This window comes from Colletotrichum truncatum, assembly GCF_014235925.2.
Source record: "Colletotrichum truncatum strain CMES1059 chromosome Unknown Contig_0009, whole genome shotgun sequence".
Lineage (NCBI taxonomy): Eukaryota > Fungi > Ascomycota > Sordariomycetes > Glomerellales > Glomerellaceae > Colletotrichum > Colletotrichum truncatum.
In genome coordinates this window covers 2,631,248-2,645,236 of record NW_027222406.1, presented here as the reverse complement: position 1 = coordinate 2,645,236, position 13,989 = coordinate 2,631,248, and the positions used below count along the sequence as shown (strand labels likewise).

At 49.9% G+C, this 13,989-nt stretch overlaps 6 protein-coding genes across 6 annotated transcripts; 2 read left to right on the top strand and 4 right to left on the bottom strand.

The window, feature by feature from the left end:
- Positions 1-692: 692 nt before the first annotated feature.
- CTRU02_213263 (uncharacterized protein) lies at positions 693-3,728 on the top strand (the record flags this gene model as incomplete). The annotated part of the gene is made up of 2 exons (XM_036730880.1): positions 693-1,221; positions 1,294-3,728. The coding sequence occupies 2 exons, from the start codon at positions 693-695 to the stop codon at positions 3,726-3,728; spliced, it is 2,964 nt and encodes a 987-aa protein (XP_036577410.1).
- Positions 3,729-3,928: 200 nt separating this feature from the next.
- Positions 3,929-5,227, bottom strand: CTRU02_213262 (monooxygenase FAD-binding protein; the record flags this gene model as incomplete). Its single annotated transcript, XM_036730879.1, has 2 exons — positions 3,929-4,642; positions 4,721-5,227. The coding sequence occupies 2 exons, from the start codon at positions 5,225-5,227 to the stop codon at positions 3,929-3,931; spliced, it is 1,221 nt and encodes a 406-aa protein (XP_036577409.1).
- A 538-nt stretch (positions 5,228-5,765) lies between these two features.
- CTRU02_213261 (fungal specific transcription factor domain-containing protein) lies at positions 5,766-8,347 on the top strand (the record flags this gene model as incomplete). The annotated part of the gene is made up of 7 exons (XM_036730878.1): positions 5,766-5,816; positions 5,869-5,897; positions 5,949-6,053; positions 6,119-6,576; positions 6,629-7,356; positions 7,412-7,641; positions 7,723-8,347. 7 exons carry the CDS (start codon positions 5,766-5,768, stop codon positions 8,345-8,347), a joined length of 2,226 nt encoding a protein of 741 aa, XP_036577408.1.
- A 223-nt stretch (positions 8,348-8,570) lies between these two features.
- CTRU02_213260 (endo-1,4-beta-xylanase B) lies at positions 8,571-9,455 on the bottom strand (the record flags this gene model as incomplete). Its single annotated transcript, XM_070206006.1, has 3 exons — positions 8,571-9,258; positions 9,343-9,378; positions 9,445-9,455. The coding sequence occupies 3 exons, from the start codon at positions 9,453-9,455 to the stop codon at positions 8,571-8,573; spliced, it is 735 nt and encodes a 244-aa protein (XP_070060399.1).
- Positions 9,456-10,465: 1,010 nt separating this feature from the next.
- On the bottom strand, positions 10,466-11,726 carry CTRU02_213259 (capsule polysaccharide biosynthesis protein; the record flags this gene model as incomplete). Its single annotated transcript, XM_036730876.1, has 2 exons — positions 10,466-11,096; positions 11,155-11,726. The coding sequence occupies 2 exons, from the start codon at positions 11,724-11,726 to the stop codon at positions 10,466-10,468; spliced, it is 1,203 nt and encodes a 400-aa protein (XP_036577406.1).
- Positions 11,727-12,519: 793 nt separating this feature from the next.
- On the bottom strand, positions 12,520-13,627 carry CTRU02_213258 (NmrA-like family protein; the record flags this gene model as incomplete). Its single annotated transcript, XM_036730875.1, has 4 exons — positions 12,520-12,788; positions 12,841-13,187; positions 13,240-13,472; positions 13,526-13,627. 4 exons carry the CDS (start codon positions 13,625-13,627, stop codon positions 12,520-12,522), a joined length of 951 nt encoding a protein of 316 aa, XP_036577405.1.
- Between the last annotated feature and the right edge of the window lie 362 nt (positions 13,628-13,989).

The following is a 13,989-nucleotide window of genomic DNA, read 5'->3' as shown; positions in this document are numbered from 1 at the left end:
GACCGACCAGACCAACAAAATAGAGCCCTGAAGCTCAGCACATCCCATAGTAACTTAACTAGCCCTACCAGGTCAGGCCCCTTGATGATTCAGACCTTGCTGGGGGGTGAAAAAAACAAAAGGGTCATTAATGAGACTCCACATATTCTAGGCTGCTGTTTATTTCCTCTCCTAATTCCCGAATCCCCGCACGCCGCAGCCGCAGTGTGTGGCGCGGCCAAGTATCCCGGCTCCAACCAACCGTTGAACAAACTGCAAAGATCTTCGGGAACGCTCAATCGCTTCCCACTCCTCGGGGTTCCAAAATATACCGTTCGGTTACCAGCTAATGAGGACAAGGCAGAACATTTCTTGTGCGTGGCGCGGTCAGCCAGTGGGACTGTTAGGGAGACCAGGTAAGCTGCAGCTCCCTGGTTCATATGTGCTTAAGCCTTGCCCAGGTTGGCAATTAAATGTATTACCAGCCCCATACAAAGGAAAATGAGAGGGTCTCCCCGCTAAAATCTCACAACTTTTTGCGAATGGCATAAAGAGGGCCGTGTCATCACCCTGCCAGCTTAAGCTACGATGAGAGCTTTCTTAAGTATCACTGATCTGCTGTTGGGATATCTTTTCAGAGAGGAGCAGGAGTGTTCAAACCGCTAACCGATATTTTCATTTTTTTTTTTTTTTTTCCTTTTCTTTCACTCAAAATGAGTCGTGGTATGAGCTTGCTCAATGCGAGCTATATGCCACAAGATCCTTATTTCCCCCAGGTAGAACCCCAAGGACCAAGCTTCCTGGACACATCGGCATGTCTATGTGCGTTTCGGACGATCAATGGTAGTGCCTCAGCGGCAGCATGGCATTGCATTGGAAATCAGACCGAAGGTGTATACACGGTCAACACGGGAAGATGGTTCAACCCTCTCCACGCAGCAACCAACCTCAACGGATCCATTGACGATGCCTCCAACGGCCCAAACACCGAAAAATCGCTGAGATTCAACTCTGGTTCATTAACCGAGTCGACAAACGACGATGGATTGAGCGTATGGGACCGCGCCTGTACCGGTAAAAACAACACGCAGTTTTCGACCACGTTCTACGCAGCATCGAAAGAACTAGACGAGGACAAACAGCCAATTAGTGCCATCCCGTGTTACAGAGAGGGAGCTGTTCCCATCCATATTCAAGACGTCGATGACTGGAAGGCCAATGGATGCAGCCCAGGATTTCTGTGTAAGTCTTAGTCAGATTTGCTGGGGGGGCGGGGAGAGGGAAGATTACGCCCGCTGACACGTTCCATCACAGGCCAAAATAACACTGTTAATTCACTGCCACAGTATTGCCCGCCCCGCAATGAGTGTCAGATGGCGAGACTGGCATCCATAACATGCCAGTGGAATGGTGAAAACTTCCCAATGGGCCCATTTGAGCCCGTCGTCTGCCAAGCCGGATACTACTGCCCAAAGCCCGGCACCGAGAAGATTCTGTGCCCGAAAGGCACATATTGCCAACCCGGCGCCGTCACTCCGACCCCGTGTTTGGTTGGCAGTAGCTGCGCGGCCGGTTCCTCGTATGAGGTTTTCCTCATCCCCTTTGCCATTCTCTTTATCGTCGACATCTTGGTCATCGCTGGGGTTTTGATTCATGGACTCCGCAAGCGTGCCAGCCGGAACCGCGCGGAGCTTGCCCGGGGGCCGACCGTCAAGCATACCGGAATGGGCAGTGTAAGGGCGCAGATCACCGGGTACCGGGCGATCAACGATGAGACCGATCATGAGATGCTCCCCATGAACCCGACATACGCCCCCCCTCGTCGTGCCGAGACGTATGGCGGAGGTTTCGAGGCCGCACTCGACTACAACCATCAGATGTCGCCCAACTCCCAGCCAAAAGAGCAGATGGACCCTCAGCTTGTCGCCTTCGTTGAATCCATGCGCCGCGCGACCGATGCCACCAACCTTGGTCTGTCCTTCAGCTATTCTGACCTGTGCTTTCAGCCGAGGGGCAGTAAGAAGATGATTCTGCAAAACGTCACTGGCTCTATCAACCGTGGAACTTTGACGGCGGTCATGGGAGGATCCGGGGCTGGCAAGTCGACCTTTGTCAACGTGCTCATGGGCAAGACGAAGAACACGGGCGGAGTGGTCGCCGTCAACAGCAGCCCCGACAAGCTGCTGCGCTACAAAAAGGTCATCGGATACGTGCCCCAAGATGACATCGTCCTGCCGGAGCTCACCGTCTACGAGAACATCATCCACGCCGCAAAGATCCGCTTGCCGAGGAGTTGGTCAAACGCCGAAATCGAGGCCCACGTAACAAACGTCATTGATTGTCTGGAACTCTCGCATGTGCGGGACTCGATGGTGGGAACGGTCGGAAGACCCGTCATCAGTGGAGGACAGCGCAAGCGTGTCAGTATCGGCATGGAGCTGGCATCCGCACCCATGGCCATCTTCCTCGACGAGCCTACCAGTGGTCTCGACGCCACGGCGGCTTCATCCATGATGCGGACTCTGAAAGCCGTCGCCCGTCTCGGAATCACCGTCATCGTCATCATCCACCAGCCGCGCTCAGAAATCTTCCAGCTATTCGACAACCTCATCCTCCTCGGAAACGGACAGACCATCTACGAGGGACCCCAGGCTGATGTGCAGGGCTACTTTGAAAACAACGGTTTCCATTTCCCCGAGCACAGCAACCACGGAGATGTAATCACCGACATCATCACTGGCAACGGACGCGATTACAAACAAAACGGCGAGATATCCAAGAGGTCGCTGATTGCGAACTGGGCAGACCATCACCGGTTTCAAAGGACGCTTGGCAGCAAGGAGGGCCACACTTCGGTGATGATGAACAGCAGCGGAATGCACGCCGCGATCAAGAACCGTGGCGCGCCCTTCTTCAAGCAGCTGTGGCTCTGCCTGCGCCGAGCGATGCTGCAGCAGTACCGCGCAAAGTCGGCCTTCTGGGCGGAGATGGGCCTGGCGGCGCTCGCCGGTTTCCTCCTCGGCCTGGCCGAGAACTCCAAGAGGGGCATCCTGTTCGTCGGCACCTTCAAGGCGCCGTACACTATCCTGTCGACGGCCGTCGATTTCAAGTCTGCACCCGAGCTGGCTCTGCTCATCGCCATCGCCGTCGGCCTGATATCGGGCGCCCCCGGCGTCAAATCCTTCTCGGAAGAGTTGCTCATCCACCGCCGCGAGGCAGAAGCGGGACACAACCGGCTCGCGTACTTCATCGCCAAGATCGTCTCCGTCTTCCCGCGCATGTTCTTTGGGTGCCTGCACCTGTCCACCTTCATGTTCCTGTTGTCGGTGCCGGTGATCAACTGGGGCCTCGCGTTCCTGGCCAACCTCTTGTACTTTTACTGCATCTACGGCCTCGCCAACATTGTCAGCATGGTCGTCCGGCGCGAGGATGCGCCGCTGTTGGCGACCATGGTCGGCCTCATCACCGCCATGTTGTCCGGAGCCGCGCCGCCGCTGGCAAAGGTCAAGGAGTGGCACCTCGAGTGGCTCTGGCGTGCTTCGCCCGGTGTGTGGCTGGCCGAGATCTACTTTGGCCAACTCGTGGCGCCGTTCGCTGATATTTACGACGTGGATCAGGCTGCTGAGCTTACTGGATTCCACTTGCACTGGCTTCGCCGAAACCTGGGTATTTTGGTGCTGATTGGTACTATTTACAGGATAATAGCGTTTATTGGATTATGGGCTCTTGGGCATCGCCGGCGCAGTTGAGATATTTTTTTTTTTCAAGAATTTGATTATGCATAAGCGAGCGTAAACATTTAGACTCTGGAATTGGCAAACTGTTACTACATGAGAATACATCGACTCCTATGATGAACAAAACATGTACTACAAAAACCCGTGTGCCGAGCAGTTCCCGTACTACACAAAGTTTGCTAAATTTGGCCGCATTGACTTGTGTTGAACCGTCAGATCCTGTCTTGAAGGAGCTGCTCGTCGTCCTCGGCGTTCCTGATCAAGTCGATGAACTGCTTTGCCGAATCCTCGGCAAAGAATATCCCCTCACTAATTATGCATCGTGAAATGAAACTCTGCGCACGCTTAAACATATCCTCTTCATAATCAGCTAGTGCCTTTTCAAGCCCGGTGACATCCACAAGATCCCCGTCAACGCCTCCACCGCAATGCTTCTTGATGCTGTTGATAAGCATGAGGGCATCGTACATGGCCATATTGACGCCCTCGCCGACAAATGGCGTAGACACGTGCGCAGCGTCGCCGAGCAGCGTGACACCAGGGACGCGAGCCCAGTTCATGGAGGAGACGGGCATGCGGTAGAGAGGCCATGGTCGAAAGGGACCCTCAGCCTCAATGATGAAAGCCCTAAGCTCCGGTGCGAAGTCGGCGTAATATTCTGGAGATGTAACGAACTTCTGCCGGGTACTCTCCGTGTCTTTTATGTCGAGGGATTTTTGTATAAAGTCTTCAGGGGCCAGCATGCCCATGTAAATACGATAAGAACGATTGGATACTTGATGCACAGATATCGTGCGTCCATGATCCATAGCCATCATGCTGCCGGGGCCTGCAGCTTCCAGGGCGGCGGCGTAAGTCGGGTTCTCGTGGGATATGCGGCCCTCAATGAATAGCTTTCCAGAGTATACTGGCTTTGCAGAAGTGAGCTACGCCTGGGGTTAGATACTTGGCAAGTTTCCAAGACAGGAGAATATCGCGTGGCGATTCAAGTACGGGTTACTTACCAACGGGCGGACCTTGCTCCAAGCTCCATCAGCGCCAATAATCAGCCGAAACCCAGAAGCTGATGTACCATTGAGAAAGCGGATCACCCAGCCGCTTGAGCCCTTCTCAATCCCTCGCACGCCACGCCCCCAGAATACCTTGTGTGACGGAATTGAATCGAGAAGCAGCTGACGTAGCTGTAGGCGGTCAATTTCAGGTGCGTCGCGCTCTTGTCCAAAGGTTTCTCTGAGGGTGCCAGCCGCGTTCTGAATGGTCATGCAAGTGGCATCCCAGCGGGCAAGTTTGCTAAACTCCTCAAATAAACCTGCGTCTTTGATGGCTTGCTGGCCTGTAGGAGCATGGAGATCCAATGTGCCTCCTTGATACATTGGGCTGGGTGTAGAGTTCGCATCCCGCTCAAATACAACGTAGCCGATGTTATTTTGCTCTAGAAGGCGTGCAAATATGAGTCCGCAGGGACCACCGCCAACGATAGCGATGGGACAACGAGGAATGATACCTGTCATGATGCGTGGAAGTAGCGAAAGCAACGATGTTTAAGGTCGTCGGTGACTGTTCGGAATCGACGATAAAACTATTCAACCAAAGGAAAGGCTAAAAGTACATTTACTAAGTGTGATACCAAGAAGTATTAGACTGAATCAATGGAAAATCCCATGGATTCTTATAATCAGAATATCTGTAGACAACCCAACATGAAGATTACATGCCATCTACTCTTAAACACATAGTTAAGATTCAGTGCTCGTATTTTGGCAACCGGTCCGGGAAGGTTTCCAACGCGGCCATTGGCTCAATGCGGGAAGCCTCCGGATGTTAGGTGTACATGGCGGCGTGCCACCTCCGAGACTGGAGATGATGATTGGTCAGGCTAGGAGTTTTGCGAATGGCCGTTCCGAGACCAACCTATCATAGACTGACACTTCGGCACATCATTCCGTCCGCTTTCATCCCCATCTATCTCACCCGGGCGGTTCTCAACCTCCGACTTCAGGAAAATTGATTCGTGGGCAGAACAAAACTCCATCCGAGATTCAAACCAGTATGGAGACTGATAACTCTGCTGTTCCAGAAAATGGGCTGGCTCGCTTCGCGGCAAGTCTATTGACAGCCTCGCATCATGAAATGACCACTAACCAGGCGCCAGTGTGATTACTGCAGGCAGAAGAAGTTCAGGTAGGTTTTCCTCTGGCCCGGTCTGTGATATATACTGATTATTGGATCAAGATGCTCCAAGGAGTTACCAAAATGCAGCGCCTGCAAGCCATGGTCAAGCAGCTGCAACTACTCACGGGATAAACCTGCAGGTTCACAGAGCCATGTGCTTCTTGAGTGAGGCTCTCATCCTTGACACGCGCCAAGTTTCTCAGGTTCACTGATACGTGAAATTGGAACAGGCCGAAACCCCCAACTGGCGCACAAGCGGTGACCTCAGCGACTGACATTGAAAGTCGACTGCAAAATATCGAGCACATCGTTGAGAGACTGACACAGTCTGTGGACCAAATTGTAGCAGCCGTAGTACCAAAGAAGTTGGCGAGAAATCCTTCCGTCTCCTTTCCCAATGTCACTTCGGGCTCTGCGGGACCTTCAAACACGATAACCGCTGAACATAAAGACCCAGCCCCAAACCTATTCATCAGACCAGCTCACGCATTCTCTTTCCTGAAAGAGACAAAGGCCCAAATAGATGCTATCAAGAAGGCATCGACACGGCTTGCTCACCAGACCGCGTATTCGGAGCTGCAGTATTTGTCAAGCTCACTGACCACTGCAACTGTCGGCTCTGAAGCCACCAAAGGTGCCAAAACATTCTACGTGCCTTCAAAGGCAGCTGGATACCAGCTCATGGGCCGTGAGTTACTGCTTCCGCAAATGGCTCTGGAATTTGCACTAATATTGGTAAGGCTTTTTAGAACACTCACCACAGGGCGAACCTTTCTTTCGATCTCCTCCTGACGACTTGTTACAACAGGTCATCTTCGATCCCGGAAATGTGAAGCAAAAGGCTTGGGTTGTGTACGTGAACTACATGATGCTCGCCTTAGTCTCCGCTCGCGAGAAGGAGGAAAGCTCTGAAGCGAAGCATTTCAGACGGAATATGCAACTGGCGCTCAACGACAGTACCATCTTCCTCGAACCAAATGAGGTCAATCTCCAGACTTTAGCACTGTTGGCTATGCACGGTGAAGACTATGCATCCCCCAACTTATCCTGGATGCTTGTTGGACATGCCTGCCGCCAGGCCGAAGCTATAGGGCTACACCAACCGAACCATTCAGACTATGAATCACAGCAAAGAAGCCTCTGCATGTTTTGGCTTCTTTTTGTGGTGGACAAGTCATGTTCTCTGGCTTTCGGTCGCTCTTCGTTTCTTCCCGTGGGCCTATATCGTGATGTCCCGTTGCCTGATTTCAACTACATGCTCAAATTTCAGCCACATAATGAACCAGACTTCCGGAACTCGAGAAATCCTTCCCAAGTATCAACATTTGGAGCTCATTATCTTACCCAGGGGATGAAGCTGGCTAGGCTCATGGGAGACGTGCTGACGCTCTTAATCCCTGGCCAACCATACGTCCGAAGAGAAGAGGTCAGAGTGCAGCTAGAAACATGGCACAAAGAGACTAATCAGGTAAGTGGAACTCTGGAGTGTTTCTAAACAATATTGCTAAGCTCTTGTTTGTCAGGTCCTCTACGAGACTTTGGATAAAGAGAGGTCTTCGACTGCCGAAGCACATCTGCGAGAGATGTCACTTGGCATAACCAGTATGAAGTTCCAGTATTTACACATAGTAATTGTTCTTCATAAAGGTGATCCGGCTTGTGCAAAAATTCTACTGGAATCTGCACGAGAAGCTCTTTCCCTCTTGCCGCACATGGTGTCAAACTGGTCTTCCATATACAACGGTGTCGTATGGTAAGTTAGCTTATCTCAATAGCCGTTGCGATTATAGGCAACCTAGTCAATGGTGTATTTTCTGCTGACGGATCTCAACAGGCATTTACTTTACTATCCTTTCATACCTTTTTTTGTTGTATTCGAACACATCGTCCACGATAAAACATCCAACGCATCTTCAAAAACAAACAACGACATCAGTCTATTGTCCACAACCGTGTCTTATTTTTCAAGTATGCGAGCTCAACTTCGTCTCTTAGCGCCTGTCTGTGCACGACTGGAGCATGTTGCCTCTATATTCCTACAGCTTGCGCAAGCTCACGCCAACGAACGGAGATTGCCACACAGTGGGGAGCCAAAAGTCAACTCAGTATTTCCGTCAAGCGCGCCGCCTCTGTCTACCCAGTTTTTAGGGCATGGTGATAATGAAAGAATCGCATCTGTCTTTCAGACTGTGAATGAAGACGAGGGTATCATAGCGGATCTGGATATCAGTACCCTGCTGGATTGGCTGCCCGCTGATACCGCTGCTTCATGGCCTGTTGAATTTACTGCAACATCGCAGCAAAGCAGAGCTGGGACTGCCTTCAACAGTTCTTTGATAACCGAAGAGCAGACCGAAAGGGCCTCACGTGGTCGTAAACGCACGTTCGATGCCACCTTTGACTGGTTCTCTTGGGATACGTACTACACAGATTCTGGCTCTAGAAGGGCTTTCTCTTGATGACTTTATGTTAGCTGTTGTCATCTATGAGTATGCACTTATTCATTCTATCATCCGTTAAACAGAGTGCCAAAGGTAGATATTATCATAGCAATTTATGTTTTTTTGGTCATAAGTAACATGAAAATCAAATCATATGTTGTACACTGTATAATTGCAAAAGTTTTGTTTACTATTATAATCTAAGCTAAATTTTATTGCGAGATCTTCTTGACACAGCCTGCTAGATTGAATATTTCAGGAATCTCGCTAGCTCAGGCGTCCAGCTGCGCTTAGGGTCATCAAGAGCCAAGCCCAGACCGTGAGACCCATCTGGAAGGATCAATACTTGTGTCGGACGCTTGTACGTTGCCATGGCCTCGGCAAAGAGGAGTGTGTTCTGGACAGGGACGCTTCCGTCGTTGAACGTGTGGAACAAGAAGGTTGGCGGGGTGGTCGCGGACACTAGGTTCTGTGCCGACAATTTATGCTGCAGTTCGGCGCTTGCATTGGCTCCGATGAGGTTGGTGCGCGAGCCCACGTGTGTGTAGTTCCCTTCAAGGGTGATGACGGGATATGCGAGAATGCCAAAGTCCAGAGCAGCCTCGGGATTAGTGAGCGTCACCGCGGAGAGGTGCCCGCCAGCTGAAAAGCCCCAAATGCCGAGCTTGGTGGTGCGGTTCTGCTCCCGAATATACTTCAGAGCATCAAGCGCCTCGTCTTGAGGCTTCGGGTAGATGGGCCCTGTTGTATTTGAGATCGTAGTGTAGTCGAGAACCCAAGCATCGATACCCAAGCTGTTCAGGAACTGTGCTGGGGTATATCCCTCTTTGACTATAGACACCCGAGCATACCCTCCACCAGGACACACCAGAACTCCAGTGCCCGTTGAGTTCGCCGCGGGAAAATACGTGATCTGCGCAGTATTGAGCCTGCCGAAGGTGTCAGATTCCAGGTGCCCTTTTCCGGGACCACCACGCAATTGTGGACCGTCGATAGCGTTTAAGCATTCTCACCTCTTCACGGCTCTTTGGGGAGATTCAAGGGGTTCTCTGCCATTGGCGTCAGATGGGAGAGCAGCTACGCTGTGAAGGAGAAGGCCCACGGCCAGTGCTAACATAGACTTCATTTTTCCTTTTGGAACCTAAATGAGACCGTAATCGAAATGGCTCCGGCGAGTTGGAAAGTAACGGTCCCTTTATAGTACTCTCAATGCTTGAATTCACAACAGATCAGACCCGGCGGCTTGATGCTTTACCAGAGTGCCCGCTTTACTTACCCCGCGTAGAGTGGTATCGCTGTCAATCATTACCCAGCCAAGGACAGCAATTCCATTTGTCCGGTATTCGGGGAGGGGTTTATGACCAATTCTGTCTTCCTGCACATCGTCGCAAAAAGAGCCGAAATACCGTTACCTCAACGAAAGCGTTGAGAAATCCACCAATGAGGGCATGGCACTAGCCAACTAGCGGTAAACCGGATCAACTTGCTGGGGAAACCTTTCGGAATGGAGTCCACCATGGTTAACCCATGCTCCAAGGTTAATGAACCAATGTCACGAGTCAAATTAGCAGCGCAAGGAGGTTTCAATGTTGACCCAAAGACAACGTACTCACGTCTAATTTTAATTGTTGACTTCAAATCTCTCAAGAAAGGCAGAGGGGAATTTCTCAGTAGGCGTTTACTAGCAAGAACTTATGTATGTATGGAATGATAATATCTCATGAGAAAAAATGAGCCACAGTTGTAATCCGAAAGCCCGGGCATCTTAGGTGACGGCAATATTTCGTATTGGCAGTAGCATGCTTCTGAACTGATAACTATGTGGGTCCTTAATATCTGAGGCGAACAGTTCTGTTCTCAGAATCCCGAAGTTAGGAAGTAAAGGCTTAGAATTGATGAAGTCTGAATTCAATGGCTAAAGAAAAACGACAACCGAAGTTTATTAGTATTGCACAGATTATATACTACGTTTCGAAGCTAAATATAGTCGGGATGTGACTAATAAGGGGCCCCGTAGCACAAACAACAAAGACTCTCTCCCATGGTTTACTTTCATTCCTTTCTAAAGAACAATTGTGAATTAACCCACCAAATGGGCCCTCTACATTGTGAATCCTCATCTCATAGGCTAGGCTGTTATGGCTCCAAGACGCCTTTGTGAATGATTCCCTGAGCCTCCATAGGAGGGACGTATGGGGCCTCTCGAGTTTGTCGAAAATGCACACTTCCGTAACGCAACAACTCAGCGAATGTACCAGGCTCGCGATCCTTTTCCTCATTCTCCTTCATATCCCATAGCGCGCCTAGGGCCTTCGTTGTGGTAAGACCGCCCGCACGTGTAACCTTCTGCATTGTCGATGATGCCAACAAATACCAAACTGTCTTATACGCCTTTTTGTACGCCTCGGACTCCGAATCGGCGTCAAGCCTAGTGTTGAGCAAGTCAAATAGCTCCTCTCCATTCCATCCGATCAGGGCTTCCGCCGGCCAATCTTCCCACAATGCGTCAAACAGAAGTATCTTCTTCTCATAATAATTAGCACCGTCAAAGCCATCATTTGGCTCCTTCAGTATGCTGAGTCGTATCCAACAGCAAATCTGCGCGATGTACTCGAGTACTATGGGAATCGGCGTATCCCAGCTCCAAGAGAAGCCCCTAGCCTCAACGTCCTCAAGCTTGATATCCTTCGCATGTGCCATTAAAGGATGCTCATAGAGACCGTTCGCGCTTGTCCGATCCTTCCAGAGCTCCATGAATAAGTCATGCCTGTTTCAAGCGTTACTTTCCGATTTGTAAAAGGCTAAAAGGAGATTCGTTGACAAACCAGTGTTTAATGAACGGATCACCCTTGCGGCTGGCTATGAAGTGGTTCGCAATGCCTCGTTGGTACATCCACGGGCCAGCAACTTGGTACGGTTCATTTGCATCCTCTAGCTTTCGCCAGCAGATTTCATCAATCGAACGAAATAAGATGGAGCCAACATCCATCCAAGCTCCGCCATACTGGTATAGACAGATGCCACGGAGAAAATCTGCACTGTGGGGACCAGTGTATCCTAGAGGGCCATCCATGGTCTTTGTTGTGAAGGCCTTGGGAAGATCCTCTTCCTTGACCCAGTTCAAAGCATTGTTCGGGGAATTATCGACTACGTCGAGGACACGGATTGTCCATTGGGGACCACAAATGCGTGACCAAGCAATGATATTGCGCTGGCACCAGGGAGGCATGTCCCGAATGCCAGCATGCCAAAAAGCCCATATGTTCTTTTCCGAAGCCACAGGCGGAGGTCGGGTGAGAGCTTCGAGGATTTCCTCATCTGACCTCAAGTCGAGGGGCTCAACATACCGAATCTTGTCTTGGAATTCAGAAGGGATTTCGAAATGAGAAGTAGCCATTTCGATATAATGCACTCGAATGGACTGATTTGATGAAAAATAAAAACGACTCTGAAGACGTCAAACTAATAGTTATAGGATACCTTTCAACTTTATATAAGAATATATCTTGCCAGTTTATGTAGGCGCTCGTCATCCAGTGCGATGTTGATTATTGACCCTAAATGTATGCTAGTGCTTACACGCACTCAAGCCGATGCTGACATGCTTCAGTCCAGACATGATGACGCCTGCCGATGCACGGTTAGTTGGCGATCAGGCAACAGACGGAAAGACACGACCAATAGGGTGGTATATAAATGCGCGAATTATTACATGCCTAGGCTCCTACTGTTAGGAAGTTTGGGCGCGTAGTGGAAGTGATTGGCTAGAACAACATGTTATCCAAGGGTTGTAGGTTACGAGATACTTCCTTCAAACGGTGATCGCACATTTCTTGTACCACTGCCGAGCGGCTAAAAGGGTCGTCAGCATCTCATATGCTAGGCTGTATAGACGTTACTGCAGAGTGTCAGATTAAAACCATCCATCTGCTCTACTCGAATCTAATGAGGCATTTGGTTGCATTGGATAATAGGGGGAAGACTTGGTGCAAGTCCGGAGACCGAATATTTCATTTGTATGGTACAACACCACAAACGAACACAGCTCCGCAAACATTGATTTTGGGCCACAAAACCGGTCGGAGAAACAACATAGTCCAATAGCAGTAGTGTGATTCATATGTATTGTTTAGTAGCCAGATTCCATGGGCTGATGTCTTGAGAGATATATGACATTCCAAAAAGTATAATTAAATAGTGCCCTCCGCTGCTTTACCCCAACCCAGTTCCAAGACATCCCTGAGCTTCATTGGCTTGATGTCTGGATACTCAGCATTTAGTGTACGTCCCGGGTTCAAGTTTGCCTGACCCCGTTCACATTCAAGCCCGAACGGAGCAAGAAAACTGTGCAGCATCTCTTTAGGGTAGAACTGGTAGATTGCGCGATGGGATGGTAGCTCGGTCAGTTTACAAGCTGCTAGATCTTGAACTGAGTCATGAGCCACAACAAACTTGGTACCTGTCAAGGCTAGTCAGCTGAAAGAGTTACAAACGATGATGAGATTGCATACCTTTCACTTCTTCAGCAAGACGCACAACTTGATGAAAGGTAGCCTTATCGCCAATGATGTATGTCTCTGCGGCCCAAGTATGACTCTCAAGGAGAGCAGCAATGAAGCGGCCAACATCGAAAGTGTGAGTGAAGACGACTGGAACCTCTCCAGAGCCAGGGATAGCGGCCATATTGCTTTTGATGTCAACAAAGAAGGCCACATCGTCCATGTAGGATTTCACTTTCGGGGTTCCGAAATAGTCGAGAAAGAACCCGTTGTAGATGACTGTCCACTGGAGAGATGTGGATTCCAAAGCAGTCAGGGCAGACCTTTTTGCCATGGCTGGAGGAAAGTTCTCATATTGTCTTATTGTAGCCTTGATCAGCTGTGGCTCTCAGATTTGTGGACAAAACTCACTCCTGCGAATACGGGACTCCAAAATAACTTGGGATGAACCTTTTGGTAGGAGCTGAAATTTCAGCTGCTTTGATGAGGTTGATCTCTGAGTCGTTTTCGCCAGTTATATTATTGATAGCAGAGATGACTGTATCGATCTTGTTTTTCTCAAGAGTCGATGCTAGAGACTCAACATCGGAATAGTCAACAGCAATGAAGTGAAGACCACCGGATCCCTCAGGACTTCCCGATACCTATATTAAGTCAGCAGACGTGTATAGTAATATATTAATGGTTGTTCACCGACTTTTCTCGTTAGAACAAATACCTGGTATGTTCCTCGGGCCTGAATGACTTCGATCAGCGCGCGCCCAAGGCCTCCACTGCCGCCAGCTATAGCAACAGACATAGTGAGCAGTCTAAAAATTGGTTGTACTGATGTAGTCGGTAACGAGATGCACTGAGAGTGTATAATCTGCTGGTTCTACTGGAAAATCTGATCTTTGAGACGTAAAAGAGAATAGTTCATTGTTGTCGGGCCCTCGCTTTATAGATGCAAGTACATGCGTATCTTGGATAGAACGGAGTTAGGCATTTTACGTATTTGGTACTTCCATCTAAGAACATTTTGTCGCAGAAGGCCTTCAGCTCGGGTCTTGGCCTCCCACATTTTAGTTTCGGGGTGCTCGGGGGCCGAGGGCCGGACAGACCCGGCCGGGGATCTGTCGGGTACAGGGGACCTAAAGTCCGTTTCCATTGGCATGCCAGGCC